The sequence below is a fragment of the Petaurus breviceps genome, unplaced genomic scaffold, assembly GCF_028583685.1.
Source record: "Petaurus breviceps papuanus isolate PSGF00001 unplaced genomic scaffold, PetGlider_PUasm1.0 90750, whole genome shotgun sequence".
NCBI classification, from domain to species: Eukaryota; Metazoa; Chordata; class Mammalia; order Diprotodontia; family Petauridae; genus Petaurus; species Petaurus breviceps.
The window spans coordinates 1,447,756-1,469,530 of record NW_027187335.1 but is presented as its reverse complement, the minus strand read 5'-3'; the positions used below and the strand labels follow the sequence as shown (position 1 = coordinate 1,469,530).

The 21,775-nt window shown below is 42.2% G+C and overlaps 1 protein-coding gene across 8 annotated transcripts in view; it reads left to right on the top strand.

Annotated features, from left to right (window-relative positions):
• MSI2 (musashi RNA binding protein 2) overlaps positions 1 to 21,775 on the top strand; it is a 542,542-nt gene that overhangs the window by 321,407 nt on the left and 199,360 nt on the right. For all 8 annotated transcript variants that reach the window (XM_069067442.1, XM_069067445.1, XM_069067443.1 and 5 more), the window contains exon 7: positions 20,609 to 20,657. In XM_069067442.1, coding sequence (XP_068923543.1) covers positions 20,609 to 20,657 — 49 coding nt within the window. The remainder of the gene's footprint in view (positions 1 to 20,608; positions 20,658 to 21,775) is intronic.

Sequence of the window (21,775 nt, the reverse complement as noted above, 5' to 3'; positions counted from 1 at the left end):
GAGAGAATGAGAACTGTATAGCACATATCATGTAATCCTGGCTTTAGCCCTCATTGCATAAAAATTGGAATTTGCTCATCCGCCTGACTCAGATATCCTCCTTACAGGCACCTCTCTCTGTCCATGTGTGTTGGGGGGAATGCAAGGAGCAGGGGAAGGGTATCATGCTGCTGTGTAGTCAGTGAGCCAGTGTCTGTGCCCAGAATTCTTTTTTGTGTGATGACCCCAAACTCCAGGGGTATTGATCGGCTCCGTTCTTTTGGAGGACAGCATTGCCGGATGCAGACAGGGACAGGACAGCTTGTATATTTCCATCGATCTTCATCCCAGTGGCATGGCGAGGGTGCAGCAGACACAGAGTACATCTGTCAGGAGATGGGCAGCTGTAGAAGTCCAGTGGCCAGCCCTGTAGGCAGAGTACCCAGTGGGCACAGAGCCCTGTCCTAAGCCTAAGGGGTAGCCTGGTAGAGTGGCAAAGAAGTACCCAAGGAGACCACATAAGGTAGTGGGAAAAAATAAAAGGGGCTTGCAACATTTGGAGATCTGGATGGGAATCTTTGTTGCCTTGCTGGTTCTTGTGAGCACAAGCAAATCACATAACTTCACTGAATGTCAGTTGCTTCATCTGTAAAATGAAGATAACTTCACTACCCACCTCACTGGATTATTGTAAGGAAAAGAAAGGGAGGGGAACTGAGCCTGCGATTCATTGATCTAGGGAATTCTGTGTGAGAAAACTCCCTCCACCAACGCAGATCTCTACCTTCTCTTCAACTCATAGTTTTAGAGAGTCTAGGCCTGACTCTAGGCCCAGCACTGTATCCGCTGCACCACCTTAGCTACCTGGGCTCACAAAGCCAGTAAGTGGCAGAGGCAGGATGAGGCCATTTTGCTTTGCACTATGCACACTGCTTCTCATTGTGAAGAGAACATTATAAACCTTTAAAGCTCAGTATCAATGTTACTTCTTGATAAAGGATCCTAGGACCATATGGTTAGAAAGGTTAAGTCCTTGACCCAAGGTCACACAGAGGGCAAGGGACAGAAAAGACATAGAAGTTGCTGCTTTCAGTGAGTTTACAATTTAGGCGGTGAAAAGAGAATGAGGACTCTAATTAGGATGGAGCATCAGGTTCTTTAAACTTAAAAACACGTGCCATTTTTCATTAGCACAGAAATAATAGCATCTGGTTAGCAAAGACACTTCCTCAAAATAGGAAGCTACAAGATGGTACCCTACCTGGGGTGGGTTTCTCCCCAAACCTGCCTCACTCTGGCTCTGGCATCAAAAAACCTGGGTTCAAATACTGTCTCTTCCACTTGCTACCTATGTGACTTAGAATAAGGGCCCTCTCTGAGCCTCAGTTCTCTCATCTGAAAAATGAGAGCATTGGATTACATGGATGACCTTGGAGGTCCCATCTATCATAACTATGATCACACACTACCTACAACTGCCCTTCATGCTGGTGTCCCAAGACCTCTCTCTCCTGTTAATCTTTCTCCTCACCCCAACCCTCCCACCCCACGAAAGAACTTGCTTCGTGCTATTTTTCCTGGATAGGAAATTTGTGATAGTTACCCAGATACAAAAACATCTACTTATGGATCTGGGAGGCACATCCCTACCTAAGGGAGCTTTATACTCACAAAGCAAACAGGAAGTGTAAATTACTATAATGCAGCCTGAAGACCTCTAAATGCTGAAGAAATGCCAGTGGAAAGCCTGGTGGGACTCCCTGTGCCTGAAATCTTCTGGGGAGGGTGCAAGGTGAGACACGTACATGTGTGTGCTCACATGCACAGATACCATAGCTTCATAGTCACCCGAGCTGTCACGGCGGCAGCTACTTCCCAGCGCAGGTCTGGATTTTGAGATGCTGGGGACCCCGGCTTCATAGGGACAGAGAATAAGCTGAGAGCCCTAGGATGAGAGAAGAGACCCCTGTCGGCGCAGTATGCCTCCTCCATTCTAGGATCAACCCCCTTCAGCTCTGTGTTCCTCCTTGCTTGGGAAAACTTCCTTTTTCTCCCGTTCATATTGTGGTCTCATCGCTCTAAGACCATAGGAATGTAAACGGAGAGCTTGGAAAGGGACTTTGTAGGTCACTTAGTCTCAACCCTTCATTTTACTGATAAGGAAACTGAGGCCCAGAGGTGCAGTGACTTCCCCATAGGATCCTAGGTTGAGAGCGGGATGGAATCATGTAAACATAATCTAACCCCTTAATTTTATAGAGCAAGCAGCTGTGGCTCTGGGGGGTAAAATCGTTGAGCCTGGTAAGGTAATGTGACTTCGACGACTCAGTGGCCTCTCAGAGGGCTAATGCTGGCTCACTCAGGGCTATGTAGGGAGGGGGCAGCAGAGGCTCCGGCTTCAGGTCACTGTGTTCTAGTGCTAGCTTTTTGTTTTTTCACTTTGTTTCTTTTTAGTTTTCAACATTCATCTCCATACGCCTTTGAGTTTTACATTTTCCCTGCCGCCATCCCCTCGCTGCTGCCCAAGGTGGCATGCAATCTGACATAAGATCTATACACACATTCTTATTAGAGCATGATAGCTTTTTTTAAAACGAAGACCTGAACTGAAGACTGTGGCAGCTTCTGGCCGACTCTTGACCCTTCTCCAGGTGAGCAGCCTGGGGGATAAAGCTGCCTGCACCTCCGATCTTGGTGTCTTAAGATGTTTGGCTGCTAGCTCAGCAGCACAGCTAATGTTCACATACTGACCCACCCAGTGAGGCATGGCTCCTGTACAGCATGTGTTACTCTTTAAGCACAGTCTGAATTTCCCCAAGCAATGAATGTGTATATTGAGAAAACTCCTGTTTCCAGGCTGCCTTGGTGACTCACTGCCCCAGGGGGAGTGTTTTCTTCCCACCCTACCCTGGGAAAGTAGAATTTAGTCTTATCTTACAAGTAAAGAGTGTTAAGACTAGCTACCCTTTTGGTCCTCCTGCCTTCCCCTGCCTTTTTGTTTAGGTCATGAGCTTTATCTGGATTCTGACAAAGTCAAAAAGGAAAGTGACAGGGGTGGGAGGAAATGTGAGTTTGTATAGTGGACAGCAGACTGGTGGTGGAATCAGAAGCCAGCCCTGAGTTCAATTCCTGTCCTGCGACTTCCTGCCTGTGTGACCTTGGGGAAATTGCTTAACCTACCTGGGCCTCAGAGAGGCAAAAAATGAAAAGAATTGGACTAGCCAATCTCTCAGGTCTCTCACAGTTCTAAATATGTGATCATATGAGAATATACCAAGACAGATAATCGTTGCAGAATGAAGCTTTCTGACTAACAGAATGAAATTTCCCCTACCTTGGGATCATAGGATGGTTGAATGAGTGCTAGAAAGGGACCTTTGAGGTCATGTAGTCCAGCCCTTTCTTTAAAAGATGATGAAACCAGTGCCCAGAAAGGTTAAAAGAAGTCACTTAACCCATAGAATTGTAGATACAGAGCTAGAAGGGACTGAGAGGTCATCTAGTCCGATCCTCTCCTTTCCTAGAGAGAGAAACCACAGTGGCCAGGAGAGATAAAATAGCAAAGGTCTGCTTAAGGAGTTTGAGGATGAGTGAGGTCCTTTTACCCTCCATCTAGAAGCATATATAGCCCTTCTCTCCATTCAGCTAAGGCACTCCCTTTCACCAGCTAAGTGAGACATGTTTCAAGAGTAGATAAAAACAACTTTTCTGATGTCAGGACTAGGCAGTTTTCTTTGGAAAAAGGTGGAGTGTGGATAGGTCCCATAGGCCAGTGGGAAGTGTCTCCCTGCTCTGAGCTATGTAGGACTTCTCTCGGGCCCCTATTGAATGCCTTAGGGGCCATGAAAGCCATGGAAATTTCCTGGTCTCAATAGGTCTGCTAAGCAGGCTTGGCTTTGAAGAGGGCTCCTGGCCACATTGCCTCCTATGTAAGGGCACTTCATCAGCCCAGATAACCAGAGAAGCCTCGTTCCGAGGCTCACAGTCCCTTTTGGCACTGACACTTCTAAGGTGAGAGTATGAAGGGCAGCTTCCTGATAGAGTCCAGCCTGGCCAAAGGCCTTGGAATCTGGCAGGCTTTGGAGGGTAAGGGTGGGATGAGGGTGTTGGGGGCAATGGTGCCAGGAAGTTGCCCCCAGCCCTTGAGGGAAAAAATAAGAAGCCTTCCTTTTATTTTAATGAAAAGAAATGCAAATGAATTCGTCTTCTTCCCCCCTTACCCCCTCCTCCAACATTCAGCAAGGGGCATCCTTGACCAAAGAGGAGAGCAAGAGATTGAGGCTTCCTTTTATTCCTATTTATTTAATTTTGTTTTTAAATTCCATTGTAATCGAAGCCTTAGGCCTGATACGAAAACGATTTTCAGACAGCCCTGCATGTGGTGGGCATTTATCTTTGTTAATTTATATGGGGAAAGGTAGTCAATCCTCTGGAGCCAGCTGCTGGCTCTTGGATTTCACAGGGGTATTTAAAATAGCAGTTTCTGGCAGTTGACTAGCAGCTAAGAGATTTTTTTTTCTCCTTCAGAAAGCAAAATATTGCATGAGTTGTACAACATATACAAATGATTGGAAGATTTAGGCACAAACCCATAACATGATTTTTAGCAAAGAGCTAAAGACTTCATCCGGTTTTAAAGTTAGCAAATAGGAGAAAAGAGGGTGGGGTTTGAGGAGGGGACGAAGTACTGGGGGGGGGGGGGGTAAGATACAACACAAATGTATTTTGTTGCTTGTCATGCTTGTTTAATTTCCCTTCTCGGTTCCAATTCAAATTGCCAAAAATACGTTAGATTACAGTGCATTATTTCATTTGCCTGCTTTATAATTCCTCCTTACCTCAGATGGATGAAAAACATTGCACTAAAACAAATTGACAGTTCTTGAACCAAGGAAGATCTTTATCCTTCAGAGTGTTGATGTAGAAATAAATGAAAGAAAAACACACTTGCTGGGTCTTGAAACAGCTTGAATTGGTATGTTTTTTTGGTAAGGATTGCTATATTTTTTTTCATTGTTCCCTCTACCTCTTGCTTTATTTTTCCTTCCCCTCTTCAGAAAGCTGCTTTCCTTAGATTAAAAAGTCCTCGTGACCTTCAGCAAATCATTGTCCCTCTCTGGGCCTTAGTTTCCTCCCCTGTAAAATGAGGTAGTTGGACAAGATGGTCTCTAAGGTCCTTTCCAGCTCTGACGTTCTGTGTCCTAAGTCATGGCCTTCTACTAGCTGGAACATTCTGTATTATGGGAGTCTATTTTCTAAATCCTTCCTGGCTCTTCCATTTTGTGTTCTGACATTCTTTGTTTTAATGTTCTGTGTTCTAAGTTCCCGTCTTGCTGGAGCATTGTGCTCTTGCGTTCTATTTTCTGAGTCTGTTCTAAATCTGTTCTCACATTCTGTCTTACTGTTCTGTGTTCTCTTCTTCCTGAAACTTTCCATATTCTAAGTCCCTTCCAGCTCTGACATTCTCTGCTCCTAAATTGAGATTATTGTTAACTCGGTGACATTGCCGATGGGTTTGAAATCTGTCAAAGATCTGTGGAATAACTTGAGTTTGCACGTAGGTGGAAAATATTCTCTAATACCTAAATTTTATTAGTTCTACAAAATGTCTTTAGGGACCACTTAAATATTTGTTGTGTCCCTATTATGTGTAATGCAAATTGCTAAGTGCTGTTGGTGTTGTTGCTGTTCATTTGTGTCCAACTCTTCGGTGACCCCATTTGGGGTTTTCTTGTCAAAGATGCTGGAGCAGTTTGCCATTTCCTACTCCAGTTTATTTTACAGATGAGGAAACTGAGACAAAGAGGGTTAAATGACTTAGCCAGGGTTACACAGCTAGTAAGTAACCACGTCTGGATTTGAACTCAGGTCTTTCTGTCTCCAAGCCTGGTGCTTTGCTGTGCCACCTAGCTGCTCTGCTAAGTGTTATGAGTAACAGGAAATCTAAAACATGGTCCCTGCCCTCCTGAAGCTTACAGCCTTATGGGGAGTGGCATGGAGGAAAGGAAATAAAGATGTCCACATTAAATGTTTTCATATATTGTTCCGTGTGACACTTGAGGAGTACATCCATCAGTCTTGATGGAATTTAAGAGGAGGGGAGTGCTTTTTGGAAAACTGGGACTAATAATGTATTCATAGCTAAGTTTCAGAGAGGTAGTGACTTGTCCAGGAATGCACAACTAGTTAGTGATAGTCAGGACTAGTGATGCACTTAGTATTGCGTGCTCAATTTCATTTTAGAAGACCTAGGTTTGAGTCCTCATCTCCTATTTATGGGTCCTTGGACGAGTCATCCAACTTCTGGACCTCCATTTCCTAATCTATAAAATGAGGGGAATGAACTAAGTGGTCTTTAAGATTGCGACTCTCTCTAAATCTGTGATCCTGACTTATCTCAAAATCTCTCTTTATTATGGCATTATACTGAATAACTAGAGAATCTTTAAATTGTATTTCATATCATTCCATATTGCAATTTCACATTGCAACCATAGAACACTGAGTTAGATGGAACCTTAGCAATCACTCCCTCACTCCTTCCTTTCTATCATGCTAAGTCTAGAAATCCAGCACAGAAGATATAACCTTTTCATCTCAGCACTCCTACCCTGGGGCCCAATTATCCTAATTGGTGATTGTCTCAGCTGCCCACTCCACCAAGATACATCCAAGACCAACCCCAGCCATGCCTCACTTCACTCCTTGACAGCTCCAGTCACCATTCTTGTAACTTTCCAAATGGGACAACCTCTCCCTGGCCACCACTCCCATATATGTGTTCTTTCCTCCTATGAGAATTTATGTTTTTTGAGATCTGATACGGTCTTTGCTTTTTCCTACCCAGGGCCAGGATGAACACATTTGTATAAGAAGTCTGTTTTACTTCGTTAAGCAGGAGACCATTTTTATGGTCACATTTTTCAATTTTTTTCTGGGTACATAATGAATGGTAAGATCAGCCAATCAAAAAGCATTTATTAAAGTATCTGATGTTTGCAGGATACTGGGAAGGCAGTCCTGACCTCAAGGAGCTTATAATCTTTTTTTTTTTTTAGGAGCTTATTATCTTGCTAGGGACAACAACAAATGAAGAGATATAGATTGATTGATTGATTGATACAAATAGATTCAAGAAAATTTTGGTAAGAACAGGAAAGGCTTCATGTAGAAGATGGCATTAGGGTTAGGCAATTCTAAGAGGTAGAGGAGAGTAGGATGGGTATTCCAGATCTGAGACTGGGGGTGGAGGGGGCGGTGCAATACCCAGTAAACAAAAACAGAAAGAACAGTTTTTAAAAGCCTGTCTAGCTGGGCTATAATGTGTGTAAATGAGGAATAATATGTAATTAGATTGGAAAGGTAGGTTGGGACCAGTTCTTAAAGAACTTTAAATGCCAAACCAAAGGAGTTTTATGTTCAAATCTGTAGGCAACAGGGGACTATTTGATTTTTGGGGGCAGGGAAATGTCATGGTCAAACCTATGCTTTAGTAAACTCATTTAGGGACCTCTGTGTGGAGGATGGATTGAAGTAGGGGGAGACTTGAGGCTGGGGCCAATTAGGAGGCTGTTGCACTAAGTCTAAGCAGGAGGTGAGAGGAACATGAACTAGGGTTGGGGTTGTGGTAATGGGAAAGGGGCATCCCCAGAGTTAAGAGCGGGTTAGAGGTAGAATTATACAACCTGAGTTTATTCTCTGCAACTTACCAAAGTATGACTTTAGACAACTCATATCACCTCTCTGAGGTTCTGTCTTCTCATCTTTACAATGGAGGTAATATTTATCTACCTACCTCACAAGAATATGGAGAAGAAACTATTGTTATATTAATGTGAACTGTTCTTATTAATGTGGATAATAATGATATTTGTAAGAGTAGCGTTTGTGGGACCTCACAAGATCCTATTTCAACCCAGAGATTCTTCTCCTTCCTCCGTAGTTGGGGCTTAGAGATTCTCAGCTTCCCACCTTGTTTGCCAGGTGACAGATTGAAGGGGAAATGAATGTGCTGCCCCTGGGAACAGTGGGGTATGGAGAAGCAGCATTGTGTCGCAGGTAGAAAGAATGCTCCTTTGGGACTCGAGAGAGCTTGGTTCTGTCTGGTTCTGACATTCACTAGCCGTGTGATTTTGAATAAATGACTTCCCCTTCCTGAGTCTCAGCATCCTGTCAGTGAGGGATTGGAGTCAGAGAGATCTCTTACAGGACTCTAATTAGGTGAGTCTGGGTATCCAGGGCTATGGGGAAGAATCTGTTCTTTGTCCCTTCCCATGGGAATGAAGAAAGTACTGATCAGAACCCCGAGACCTTCCCAGGACCAGCTTTGTGGGGGTGTATATCAGGCCAGTTTTGTGGAAATCATCCCCCTGCAATGCAGTGTCCCCCATTTCCTAGATGAGAAAGCCAAGGCAGGGAAGAGAAAGTCAGCTGCTTAGTTGTTTTATCAAGGCATCGGAGTTAGCATTCAGGCCAAGAATTCTCAGTCCCATTGAGCTCCCTCCCCAAGCCAGAGGCTGCAGCTACGCTGATCACCATCCAAGATTGCATTGGCCACAGGAGATGAGGATGATTTTTCCATTTGGTCCTGATGTTTATTTCACGCCCATCAATATCAGCACATATTAGGACAGATGAGGTGGTTATTTACAGACTATGCTTTTTCACACTCAGTAATTATAAACCCTCTCCCCCCAGCCCCCCAATTTGGTCAAAGTCGTGGAGATCTATTTTGGCAATTAGCAGTTTAGTATTTGTTTAATGGGAATGCAAGCGAGTGTTACAGCGCATCAGTGCTACGCTAATGATTTGACTCTCTCCTCCAGAGCTAGCGGGGTTGGGGCTTTTTTCACGGTAGGCGAAGGCCTGATATAGGGACAAGCAGGGAAATGGAAAAAGGAGAGTAAGGCATCTGGATCATTTGCCTGCTTGCTGTCCCACCTCTTCCCCCAGACACTTACTCGTGCTCACACTCACACACACACACTCACACTCATATAACTAATGCTGTAAATGGGGCCATAGATTTCCAAAACATAGCAGCAGCCACTTGAAAGAGCTTTGAATAAGAGGCCCGTTACACCAGATGCCACTTCTGCATGACAGCTGTCATGCCTGCAGAAACCAACTGCTTCTCCTCAAACAGCTAATGCCAGGATTGTTTCTGCACTCTTCCTCCTCCTTCTCCTCCCCCTCCTCTTCCCTTTCCTCTTTCCACCTTTCTGGGTTCCAGCTCCAAAACAGCAGAATGGAATTTCCTCCTTTCTCTCCTCGAGCTCTTCAGATTCACCTACATCCTTGTCCTGCCAGAGCATGCTCCACCTTTGCTTCCTCTCCTCTGCTTTTGTGGACATATATACATACGTCTCTGAGATCTGTGTGCATGCACACACACTTAAAAATGCAGAGCGTGTACACGGACTGGTCCTGCTTCCAGTTAGTATGGTCTTTGGCTCAGGTCTTTTGTGATTCCTGTGGCTCTCCTCGGTGGGGCACGGTGGCCCCATTATGTCTGTTCTCTGTCCCTTAGTAACTGGCTCTTACCACCAGAGGAAGTGGGGTCAGGCTTGTGGCTATGATGTAGGTGCCTGGGTTTCTGTGGACAGTTAGTTCATCTTTTAGGATCATTGGTAGAATGAACAGTGAATTAGGTGAGAAAAGAATATTATTACCCTTGCAATAAATACTAATAGCTTATTGGGTTGTAAACATTTAAATATCACTTAAAACTATGAGAGGAGACTCAGGATTCAAATGCTCATTTATGATATAATGGCTGACACATACTTGTAGTGTTGGCAGGGTCAACTGGTAGGGAGAGCACTGGGCTGGGCTTCTGGACCCCTGGATTCAGGTTACAGATTTGCCGCCATCTTGCTCTGTGATCTTGGAAAGGTGATTTAATCGCTCTAGCCCATAGTGTCTCTGCCTATAAAGTGAAAAAAAAAAATCCTGGCCCTTCTTATCACCTTATTTTCCTCTCTAACCCCTTAACCCCTGCCCCAATATTCTTTATCTTTTCTTGAGCCTATTGGCAGCAAAAGATATTGGTCAATGTGATCATCCCATTGCTTGTTTTCTTTGAAGGGTTTAAAGGCTGGATCTTTGTTTCTTCTCTACCTGAAATTATCATGGTCAGTACAGTAACTTTAGGTACAGTAATTGCATATGTTTGAGTCAGAAACTTTTAACTATCATATGCCAGAATGATGATGATGATGATATTTATATAGTGCTTTATGGTTTGCAAAATACTTTACAGTTATTTTATTTTCACTGAAACTTTGGGAGATAGGTGCTATTATTATTATTTCTATTTTGTAAATGGGAAATTGAGAGAAGTTAACTGATTTGCTCAGGAGGAAGTATCTGAGTCTGCATGTGAACTTGGGTTTTCCTGACTCTGGCTCCAGCACTCTGTCCATTGTTCCCACTTAGCTGCCGATAGATTAGAAGAAATCCTTCTGTACTTAAGAAGATGAGCCAACTAACAATCCAGGACAGATAGTTGTCTAAGGTTGGCCATGCAGTTCAAAAGAAAGAGAGCTTGATTTGGAGTCAAAGTCAAGGGTTCAAATCCTGACTCTGCTGTTTCTTACCTCCTGTGATCTTAGGCAAGTCACATTACCTCTACTGGCCTCAGTTTTCTCTTATGTATATTAAGGGGATTGGCCTCTTCTAAGGTCCCATCCAACTGTAATTCCTTTGTTCTTTTGGAAAATCTCTGGGGATTGAATTCTTCCTTACTTTCCTGAGAGTTGAGAACATGCCCTTCCTTTTACTTGGCTTGGGATCTCCTGCTTTCATGAACAAGTCCATTGCCATGACTAGAAATTTGCTTCCTCTCCTAATGCTTAAAGAATGGGCTTAAAGAATGATGTGTAGTCGTGAGTGAGTCCCTGAAGAGAGCAAGATTAAGTAAATGGATGGAAGATACAACTTGTAAAGGAAGGTCTGGGAGATTGGGATGATTTAAGCTTGAAGGGAAAAGAACTCTAAGGGGCAATTCAGATACGTTTTGGGGACTTTGAAAGTAGGATGCTGAGTAGTTGTTTTCCATGGTCACAGAGGACCAGATAAAAGAATGGGTTTGAATGAGAGCAGCATAAGTTTGAGGTGAACATGGAGGAGATCTTTGTGACCATTACAATGAACAAAATGCTGAAATAAAGCTAGTGTAGGTGCATATGGCTCTATCTTGTGGTGCAGGAGAAAGCAATGCAATATTTGGGGTCAGAGAACCTCGTGTTCAGGTCCCAATTCTAATGCTACTTCATCATTTTCTGGGATTGGAGCAATGGAGGAATCTGGGAAATGATGCTGAGATGATTTGAAGGGTGGAATACACATGCAAAAATAGCTCCTGCCGGTGCTGAGTGAAATGAGCAGAACCAGGACAGCATTGCACACAGTAGCAGCCACAATGTTCAAGGACCTAAAACTTTTCCAAAGGTCTCATGGAAAATGCCATCCACATCCAGAGAAAGAACCATGGGGTCTGAATGCAGAGCGAAGTAGACTGTTTTCTTTTCTGTTTTGTTTTGTTTTCTTTCCCATGGTTTCTCCCATTGGCTATAATTCTTCTGTGCAACATGACTAAAGTGAAAATGGGTTTAATAGGAATGTATGTGTAGAGCCCATATTGGATTACATGCCACCTTGGGGAGGGAGGGGGAAAAAATTTAAAACTTATGGAAGTGAATGTTAAAGACTGAAAAGAAATAAATCAAATATTTACAAATAGTTCTTGCCCTCAGGGAGCTAATATTCTTGTGAGAGAGAATACTCTTGGGGAAGTGTGTCCTCAGGTGCTTTTCTGAAAGGAAGGAAGAGGTGGCAGTATAATTGGGTTGAAGAGAGAAAGGAATATTTGGGATAATCCCTGTTGGGGAATGATATAGGATTGATCAGGAAAGAGTAAAAGCATTGGTGTATAGCAGTTGGGGCCAGTGGAGATTGATTGAATAACAGCTAAAATAAGTTTTTAGTGAACCAGTTTACAAGATCGTGTGACCTCCTTCAGCAGTACCAGAGCAGAACAAGGTCAGGCAGATGGCAGGAGTAATCCAGGGCTGAAGTTTGAAGAAAGATGAGACAATATAGAATGATAAGGTAAGAGATTCCAGGGTCAAGGGCAGTGTAGAACAGAACTGGTTAATGAAAGGGTTTAGGTTTTGAGGGAGGGAAAGTGAGGCTTCAAAAAATCAGGGAGGGTTGGAATGACTGGAGGTTTCTTAGAGGTGGCTAAATAGTACAGTGGACAGACCCCTGGCCTTGGAGTTAAGAAAACCTGACTTCAAAGCCAGCCTCGAACATTTACTAGCTCTATGACCCTGGACAAGTCACTTAAACCTTACTTGCCTCAGTTTCCTCATCTGTAAAATGGGAATGATAAATGTTGTTGGGAAAATCAAATGAGATATTTGTAGTGTGCTTAGCACACTGCCTGGCCCCTAGTAAGTGATACCTAAATGTCAGCTACTATTATCCTCATCATCACCTCATGATGATTAAAGCTCACAAGTTCTGCAGCTGGTCCCTTCTACTCTAATCCTCCCTCCTCCCAACCCTTTCAAGCAATGTTTAAAGAGATAGCATCCCCTCCTTTGGCATGGGCCAAAATAGACCCTGAAAAGGTTTGTGAAATAAACTGAAACCCATTCCACAGGTTTAATTAGAGGGGACTGATTTTGTCTTTGGAGGGTTGGTGATGGAGGAGGCTGGAAGCTGTGCACCTGCCTGCTTCCAAAAATAAGCCCTTGCCATAGGAAGAATCCCTTAGAGTAATGGCTGAAGTCACCTGGCCCTCAGTTATAGCCAAGCGATTGTAGGAATTCCCAGTCTGTTGTCCTCCACTGCTCCCTAATTTGTTGGGATTCATTAGCTCTATGGAGGCCTCATGCACTGTGGGACAATTGTTTGGAGTTTAACTAACATAACACTTTGACACTGATTGGGGGCAGGGGAGGAGCATAGTTTTGGAGAACCTTAAAAAAGATGGGTCTACTCATTTTGTTAATCTACATTTGACCAGAAAAGTTTAATGAAGTATCATTTTCTACTTTGTGCACACAGCACACATGTACCAAGCAAAACAAATTTTTTTTTCAGAAATCAAAAGAATAAACCCCTGTGCCAGGAACAGGCTGTAATCAGTTTTACTTGTGTATGCTGGGGAGTATTGTGGGAGGACATCATGGTTCTATAAGACATGATTTGCTCCTGTGCCCCTTCCCCCCTCTTTTTTTTTTCATCTCTACCACCATCTTCCTGGCAATGTTTTTTGCTTTTAACCAAAACTGATTTCCCTAACATACCCTGATTATATCTTCCTCCATTTCCTGATGGTGTAATCAGGGGATCCATGGACAAGATATTGGCAGGAGTAATGGTCTGAAGTTGGCCACTTGGGGCACTCCTAATTCAGCTAGCATCTGTTAATTCATACTCAGTGGCTGAGTACTTGGCTCCCAGAAATTTTGGACTCTCTATATGACCTATTCTGCTTTTTTGATTCTAAAATTTCAGCTAGAATGTGGACAGTTCAGGCTAACGTCTAGACTCCAGCATTTATCATCACTACTTTTGGACTTCTGCCATCATCCAGAGTATATATAGTCCAGTTAACTTAAATCTCCTGAAGAATAGACAATCTTTGTTCATCAGCTGAATCTTACACTTGGTGGAAGGAACCCAGGATCTGAAGCCAGAAGACCTGGGTTTGAATCCTGCCTGCCTCTTACTGGCTATGGAGCCATGGATGAATCACTTTATCTCTCTAAGGTGCCATTTCCACCAATTAAGGTATTGGATTTGATGGCTTAGGCAAGGTCCCTTCCAACTCTATGATCCTGTGGATTTTAGTGCCATTATTTATGGTATTAACCATGTCACAAATTTCTGTTAGTTTGAGATTTAACTTTGGCTGGATTTCTGCTTAGTGTTGAGTTTGGCCAGTTCTTATTGTCTTTAGCTGGAATTTTATTTTAACCCATAGCAAATCATCAAATATATGCTAATGTCATCACTGATTCAATTAAGATTCTTCTCTATTGGGGAGTAAGTAAGTAAATCTTTATTTTCAATGAAAAATTAAGGCAGGTGCTCCCCCTTGCTCCAAAATGCCCTCCTTCCTCACCTCTTCCTCATAGATCTCCTAGCTTCTTTTAAAATATAGCCCAGGTGCCCCTCCTACAGAAGGCCTTTCCTGATTCTTGTTATTTTTTATCTGCTCCCTCTTGAAATGTTTTTGCATTTTCTCATCTGCACATGTATCCCCTCAGTAGCTCCTTGTAAGCCTCTAGGGAACATTTTTGTCTTCATCTCCTGGGCACGTAACATAGTGCCTGGCACATTATAGGCAATTTATAAATGCTTGTTCAACTGAGAAATGTCCTCATGCTTTTTTTTTTTTTTTCCTTCTCTGTTACGGACTCTGTTACAGTAACTTCTCAGGACCCCAGATGGAAAATCAGATCAGATCAGGTCACCAGGCATTGATTAATTACCTCCCTCCTAGGGTTGTTGTGAGGATCCAATGAAATAATCTTTGTAAAGTGTTTAACACAGTCCCTGGCACATAGTAAACACTGTATGTATTACCTGTTATTGTCATTATCATTATTAAATGCTTATCATGAGTCCCAAGCTATGCTAAGTGTTGAGGCCATGAAAAAAGGCAAAGGAGGCCATTTCTTTAAACAGATTAGAACAGGGTGGGGAACCAGTGGCCTCAAGGTCACATGTGGCCCTCTAGGTCCTAGTGTGGCTCTTTGAATCCAAACTTCACAGAACAAATCCCCTTAATTAAAAGATTTGTTCTGTAAAACTTGGACTTATTCAAAAGGCTGCACCCAGGAACCTAGAAGGCTACAGGTTCCCAACCCCTGGGTTAGAAGAACTCTTCACCAAAGAGGTGGGAGCTGCCCCCAAAGGGAAGGAGATCAAGAGTAGTGAGTCCTAACACAAAAAAACTAGCCGTGTAACCTTGGGCAAGTTACTTAACCCCAAATGCCCTCTAAAAGGCAAAAAAAAGAAAAAAGGTAGTGAGTCCACTGATAAGGCAACACACACACACAGAAGGAAAAGAACAAGAGAGAGAAGAGACAGACAGACAGATGTATAGAGAGCAATAAATAAATATGAATGTGGATGTAGATATATCAAATGAGAAAGAATCAGTTCTAGACCAGCATTTTATTCATCTTTTTTTCTTTCTTCAACCCTTGAGAAAAGACTGTGAACCCTTGGTTGCACTTGCCCATTGAAAGTCATACTGGAATTTATCCTTTATTGTGTGTGGGATGGATAAGCTACAGAACACTTCATCTCAGCTTGGACCTTGCAAACTGTAGGAGAGGGAACCTAGAAAGGTCTTGTTGGAGGATGGAGGCACCTGAGAAGTTTCTTCAAATGTCTGCCTTCAGCATGTGAAGGACAGTGATGGGTAGTGGATAGAATAATAGACTTGGAATCAGGAAGACCAGTTGGAATCCTACCTTGGATGTTTGCCCATTATGTGACCCTGGGCAATTCAGTTACCCTCAATGCACCTCAGCTTCCTCTTAGATGTGATGATCTCCAAGGTCCCTTTTGGCTCTTGCTTGATGAGCCTGTGATCTTAGGACTACCTATATTAACCTGCATTATGTTCTACAAAAAATTTTTTTAAAAATAAAAACAGTATTTATATTTATCCATGTGGCTTTGATACAAGCTTAGGTATGTGATGATGGTAGAGAGAACCATCTCTCCTACTCCCAGCCCCAAAACAGGCCTGGAAAATTATCAAGTTTCCAATTCAGAATTACTGTTGGATAAAATCTCTTAGCAAAGTACACATATTTCTTTTCTTTGTGGAGACTGGGAAAGCCCAACCCCACCCCTCTCATCTTCAGGGTGGGTAAAGAGTACTTTTGGACACTAGGTAAATCACTGATCTTCAGGATGAGAGCAGTATCCCCCTCCCTTGTGAGGTTTAGAAATGTTTCCCAGTTGAAATCTGAAAAAGTTGTGCCTCACATTACGCCACTGATGTTGGGAGAGCTATTCATTGGTCCAGCTGTTCAGGAAAACAGTTTGGAATTATGTGAGAAAAGTCTAGTGACATGTTCATATACCCTTTGACCCTAGAGATATCACTATTGCATATAAATCCCAAGAAGGTCAAAGGGAAACATAAAAGTCATATATACATACACACACATACATACATATATACACACATCTATCTATCTATCAATCAGGATATTCACAGAAACCCTTTATATAGTAGTAAAAAACCAAAAAATGCAAAGTCAGTGCCCATCCACTTGGAAATGGTGGGTCTGTTTTGGTACATGAATGTAATGGAATACTGATTTTGTTGTAAGAAATAATGACTTGGAGTAATTCAGAGAAATGTGGGAAGACTGGTATGAATTGTTGCAAGTTCTATGAACTGAGCAGAACTTGGAGAATGCATGTACAGCCATTACATTGATGTTCATGAAGAGATCATTCAGCTAGAGCTGAGCAGGTATTACAATCAGTCCAGGTCCAGAACAGTTGATGAAATGTGCCTCCCTGCTTTTAATAGAGAAGTGGAGGACTGGGATTCAAAATGTTATATCCACTATATACTATATAATACAGTCTAATCCACTATATACTATATATATCCACTACATAATACAGCAGTTGCTGTATTGGTTAATTTTGCCTAATAATTTTTTCTTCTTACAAGGAGGGATGTTTTGGGGACAAGGGTGGAGATTACAGCATATACAGAAGACTAGGATATAAAAGTGAAAGATACTCAGAAAACAAAAAAAAAAAGCAGAAAACACCTAGTGCTTCCAGATGACTGCTGAAGCTTCTGAGTGACTTGCTCATACATTGACCAAGTCTTGGACCCAAACCTGTAGACCATAACTATATGCAACCATCTACCTTGCTGACTTGGGTTTCATTTGTTTCAAAGAGAGGGGAGCAGGAGGGGAGATCAGTTTGCTTACAGCTGGGTTGGGTGCCAGTTATCTTGACTGCCTTCTCCCTTGATGGAGCCCCACACTGGCTGCTTCTGTTTGATTCACGTAGAACCGTGAGAAACAGGCCTTGTTGAGGAGGCTGTGTTTTTCCCTCTATTCAGCCTTTGTATATTCAAATTCTCCTAGATTCAGTTGTTGCTATTCTGCCAGATTTCCATAGCATTGATGGCTTTGCTGAATTAATAAGTAGTGTTTTGCAATCCCTGAAAAGTTTTTTTTTTCCTAAGCACCCAAGCCTTATCCATATTGATTTTCTTGCTCTCTTCCCTAACCAAGATGTTTTATTTTGTAAAGTGTTAATAGAATTTTTCTTTGGCTTCGGCACTTTATCTATTCAGCAGACCTTTGAGAGTCCCATTGTGCAAACTGAACTATAGAGGAAAGAGTGCTATTCTTGTGTGACAATGACTGCCCTAAAAAAAAAAAAAAGAAGAAGAAGAAGAAAGGAAAGAAAGAAAGAAAATCCCTAAACTCTACACACTCACCAGGGTTGGGGGGAGAGTATCAAAAGGGGTGTAGAGAGAATGTTCCAACTTTAAGAAGGGAAAGAAGCAACCAATTAAATGCTGTGAAAAGGACACTTAAAAAAAGATTTTTAAAAAGACAATTTTAAGTGGTATTAGGAAATCATGATTTTTTTTTTAAAAAGAATATAAAAAGGCAATTTTGGGTAGTATTGTCAAGGTCACTTAAAATAAGTTTAAAAGACAATTTTTAGGTGGCATCAAGAAGGAAAATTTAAAAAAAAGAATTCAAAAAGGTAATCTTAAGCAATGTCAGGAAGAAATGTATGTTTTTAAATAATATTTTAAAGACAATTTTAAGTGGTGACATTAAATAAAACCATTTCTAAAGATGAATTTTTTAAAAGACAGTTTTAAAGTGGTTCCTGGACAGCTTTTGGTTTTAGCCAATGAAATTCAGCTACTTAAGAGCAGCTAGCTGTTCTGCTGCTGTGAGTTTGGAGTTCAAGATAAGGGATTGGCTCTTCTACATATTCTAGAGATAAGGGTGGTACAGGTACCCTGTGTACCTGCTTAACACTTACTGCCAGACCTCCCTTTGCCATGCTTCCTCTTTCTCTTTGGTTTTGACATTTGATAAGGACTTGATCTGTTCTGTGATGCCGTAAACATGAGTGTCCCCATTCTGTGTAGACAGTTGAACTGACAGCGCTTAGGGTTGAGTAGAGGATGGCAAAACAGGAACAGCCTGTATCTATTGTCTCAGTCAATGTCTAGACCTTCATGGAAGCCAGATGGGTGGGATTGGCTTATCCCTGGAGGGAAGGATGGGGTGGGAGAGTTCCATGGCAGAGGGGTAGGGGAACTCTGTTAGATCTCTGACATGTTCTTGTGCCCAGAGATGGCACTGTTGTATTGGCTGGATGCCTCTGGGAACAAGCAGATAGCATTGTTAGAGGGGGTTGTCATCACAACCATGCCATGTTCATTTTCCCTGGGAACCAACGAGCATGGCGCCTGAGAGGGAGACCTGTTTGTACAGTCTTGGTTGCCTAGCAACTAGGGAACCTTGATACACACATGAAAGGATTTTTTAAGCCAGTCTAGCCCCTAGAAAGTATCTGTCATGGATACATGATACATCCAAAGGCAAGATTTCAAAATCCAGTTTGGTTACTTTTCCTAAATTCACTCACCTTTTTCCCCCCTATCAGAATAGCCATAGCAGAGAAGGGACATGTGATACTTCTCTCAATAGGCTGCCCACTCTTATTCTGATTTTGTCTTCTCTTCCACTCCTACCCCCACCCCACCCCAGTCACCAAAGTAAAAGTTCATTTGATAGTCTCTACACTCTAATGAATGGTCAGGAGTCTCCCCCATTCTCATGAATGCATTAAAGCTGCACCAAGACTTTTGGAACAGTATGGGTGTATTTGTGAGCTCATCCATGTAGGGAACTTCCAGTGAGGAAACTCCCCCAGACCAATTCAGACCAATAACTCCTCTGCAACATATTCTTATTGCAAGGGTTATTAACCTTTTTTGGGTCATAACCCCCTTTGGCAGCTTGGTGAAGCCTCTGGATCCTTTCTATTAATTTATTTTAATTAATTAGTTTATTTAATTTTATTAATATTTTTAAATGCAGAAAATAAAATACATAGGAAACCAATTACATTGAAATGTTGAAACATTTTAGGAAAAAAGTTTAAGGAGTAAAGGTTAAGAATCTCTATCTGAAAGAGTTTTCAGGGGGGCATGAGAAATTAAGTGATTTGCCCACAATCATATAACCTGTATGTGTCAGCAGTGGAATTTGAACTCAGGTCTTTCTGAGTTGGTCTTCCAAAGCTGGTTCTCCTTTCACTATCACACACACACACACACACACGCATGTGTGCATGTGTACATGTATGCCTATCTGCATGTATATAACTTTATATACATATTAAGAGGAAATAAGCCTTTCTCTCAAACTCCAAACTTATAGCATCGTGGCATATGAGTGTGTATATGGGGTGCTCAAGGAGGACCTCTAATATGAAGGCTACATATGTACCTTTGGTGTTCACCTGATTCAGTCAGCTCTCACCTATGGCTCCAAGAAGCTGTAACATGTGCAGCAGCCACACTCTGTTAAACCATTTTAGCAGATGTGCTAAACCAGGTTGAGGGTAACCAAGAGGCCCTCAAATCTGTACCCCAAGTGCGTGAAGTCTTCCCCTGGTGGAATGGGTGGATAAAATGATTTGTTCCAATGGCCATGAAAGTGACTGAAGCAGACACTGAGAGCTTAGGCCTTGAGGTTCATCCAGTGCATCCTGGACCATCGCCAGCTGTCTTGACTTTTGTCCTGCTGGACTTCAGTGACTCTGGAATAGAGTGAGACTGATGACTTTGTGCAACTCTGCCTCACTTAAATCCAATTCACGCATGAATCAAAGCATCACCCCATGCCGTCATTAGTCCTCTTTGAAAATGAAGGACAAACCAACAGCAACATGCATGCATTCCTACGTTGTAGCATGACATAGATAGAGAGCTGATAGATTAGAAAATCAACAGTATAGCACTAGGCCAATCATATATACCGGAAACATTTAACATAAAATATAATAAATAGCAAAAAAAATAATAATAAATAAATAATAAATTAAAATAAATAAAAAATAAAAAAGATAGCATAACATAAAACAACATTTAACAACAGTCCACATACAAGTTGCTGGGGTTGTATTTTTCCTTCCTTGCTTGTATTTGTCCTTGGAGGTGGCACTGATAACAATATGGATGGAATTGGCAGCCTTGTGCACTTAACCTGGCTGAGAGTCTGCCTACAGAGTGTAGGTGGGTGATTATTTCAGCAGTGACCTTGGAGTTACAGGTTTTCAAGTCCACAGAAATAGTTAGGTCTGGAGTAGAGGGAACCCAGTCTATTGGAAACAAACCAAAGCTGAACTGAGCTGGGTTTGATTCACAAAGTGAATGTCAAATTCTCTCCTTATTGCTAGAGGGAGGTCAGGGTCCTAGTTCAAATTGGAAAGATTTGGTGGGGTTTTAAAAAAATTATTATTATTACTGTTTGATTCTTTGAGAAAGTCCTAAGTGGAGCCTGTTCTGTGTTGTGTTTTTCAGGTGGAGGATGCTATGCTGATGTTTGATAAAACCACCAATAGGCACAGAGGTAAGAGGCCTAAGGCTAAACGGTTCTTTACTCAATTTTCCTTCATATGTCACAGCTTCCGAAGAACCTCATCAAGCCCCACAAACTAAAAATAATTTATTCTGCCATCGAGGTGATGTGGACAGCCAGCTCTTGGCTGGTTGTGTAAATAGGCGAGAACAAGGCATGAATGATCCCAAACACTGGCTTAAACAAAAGTCTTGCTTATGTGGCTTTGGAAGGTGCTGCACAATGGTTTTGGCCTGGTGGATTTATGTTCCTTGTCACTGCTTGCTTAGTCTTGCATTCACATAAATTTGTGGGGTTGAACCTTGGAAATATGCTGAGTTGTGAAGTAAGGGCAGTCTTGGAATTGTTATGGGTAATCCCTGTGTGGGTTAGATGCTTATACCGACAGACAATGATGACATGTGTGCAGACCCATGTACCCTGCTCCTGCCACTCTCGGAATGCACAGTGACATTTCATCTGTGTCATTTGCTTGAATCCATTCTCCCTTGTGTTCCCACCCCCCTCCCAATCACCTCCTACCCTTCAGCCCCTTCCTCTAGTATGGAACATAAATGATTTAGAGGAAGGAAAATTGGCACAATGTTGAAAATCTTTCCTGGAGATCAAGGACCTACAAGTGAATGAATGTGCTCTAACAACATTCCTCCATCCCCCACAACCTCAAGCTCAAGATTTCTGGGGCAGTTTTCTGCTCTATTAATAAATTGGGGCAGGAGGAGCTACAGGGTTGGAATCAATAGTAAAAGATTCCATGTTGGTTGTGTTAACAGGGAGGAATGGAGAAGAGTAGCATTTCTTTTCCACTGCCAAGTTTGCATCTCGGTATTTTGTGTGTGTGTGTGTGTGTGTGTGTGTGTGTGTGTGTGTTTATTTTTGGTTTGTTTCTTTATGTTTTTGTGTTTTTCTGATTATATTACTTCTGTTACCCTAGTTAGAAACAGTTACCCTTCTTTAAATTGAGGAGGTTGGCCTAGATGGCTTCAACATCCCTTTTAGTCCCAAATTTATGATCCTGTGACCTACTGGTTATATGACTCTGAACAAGTCACTTAATTCCTCCAGCCTTAGTTTTCTCATCTGTAAAATGAGCTGGAAAAGGAAATGGC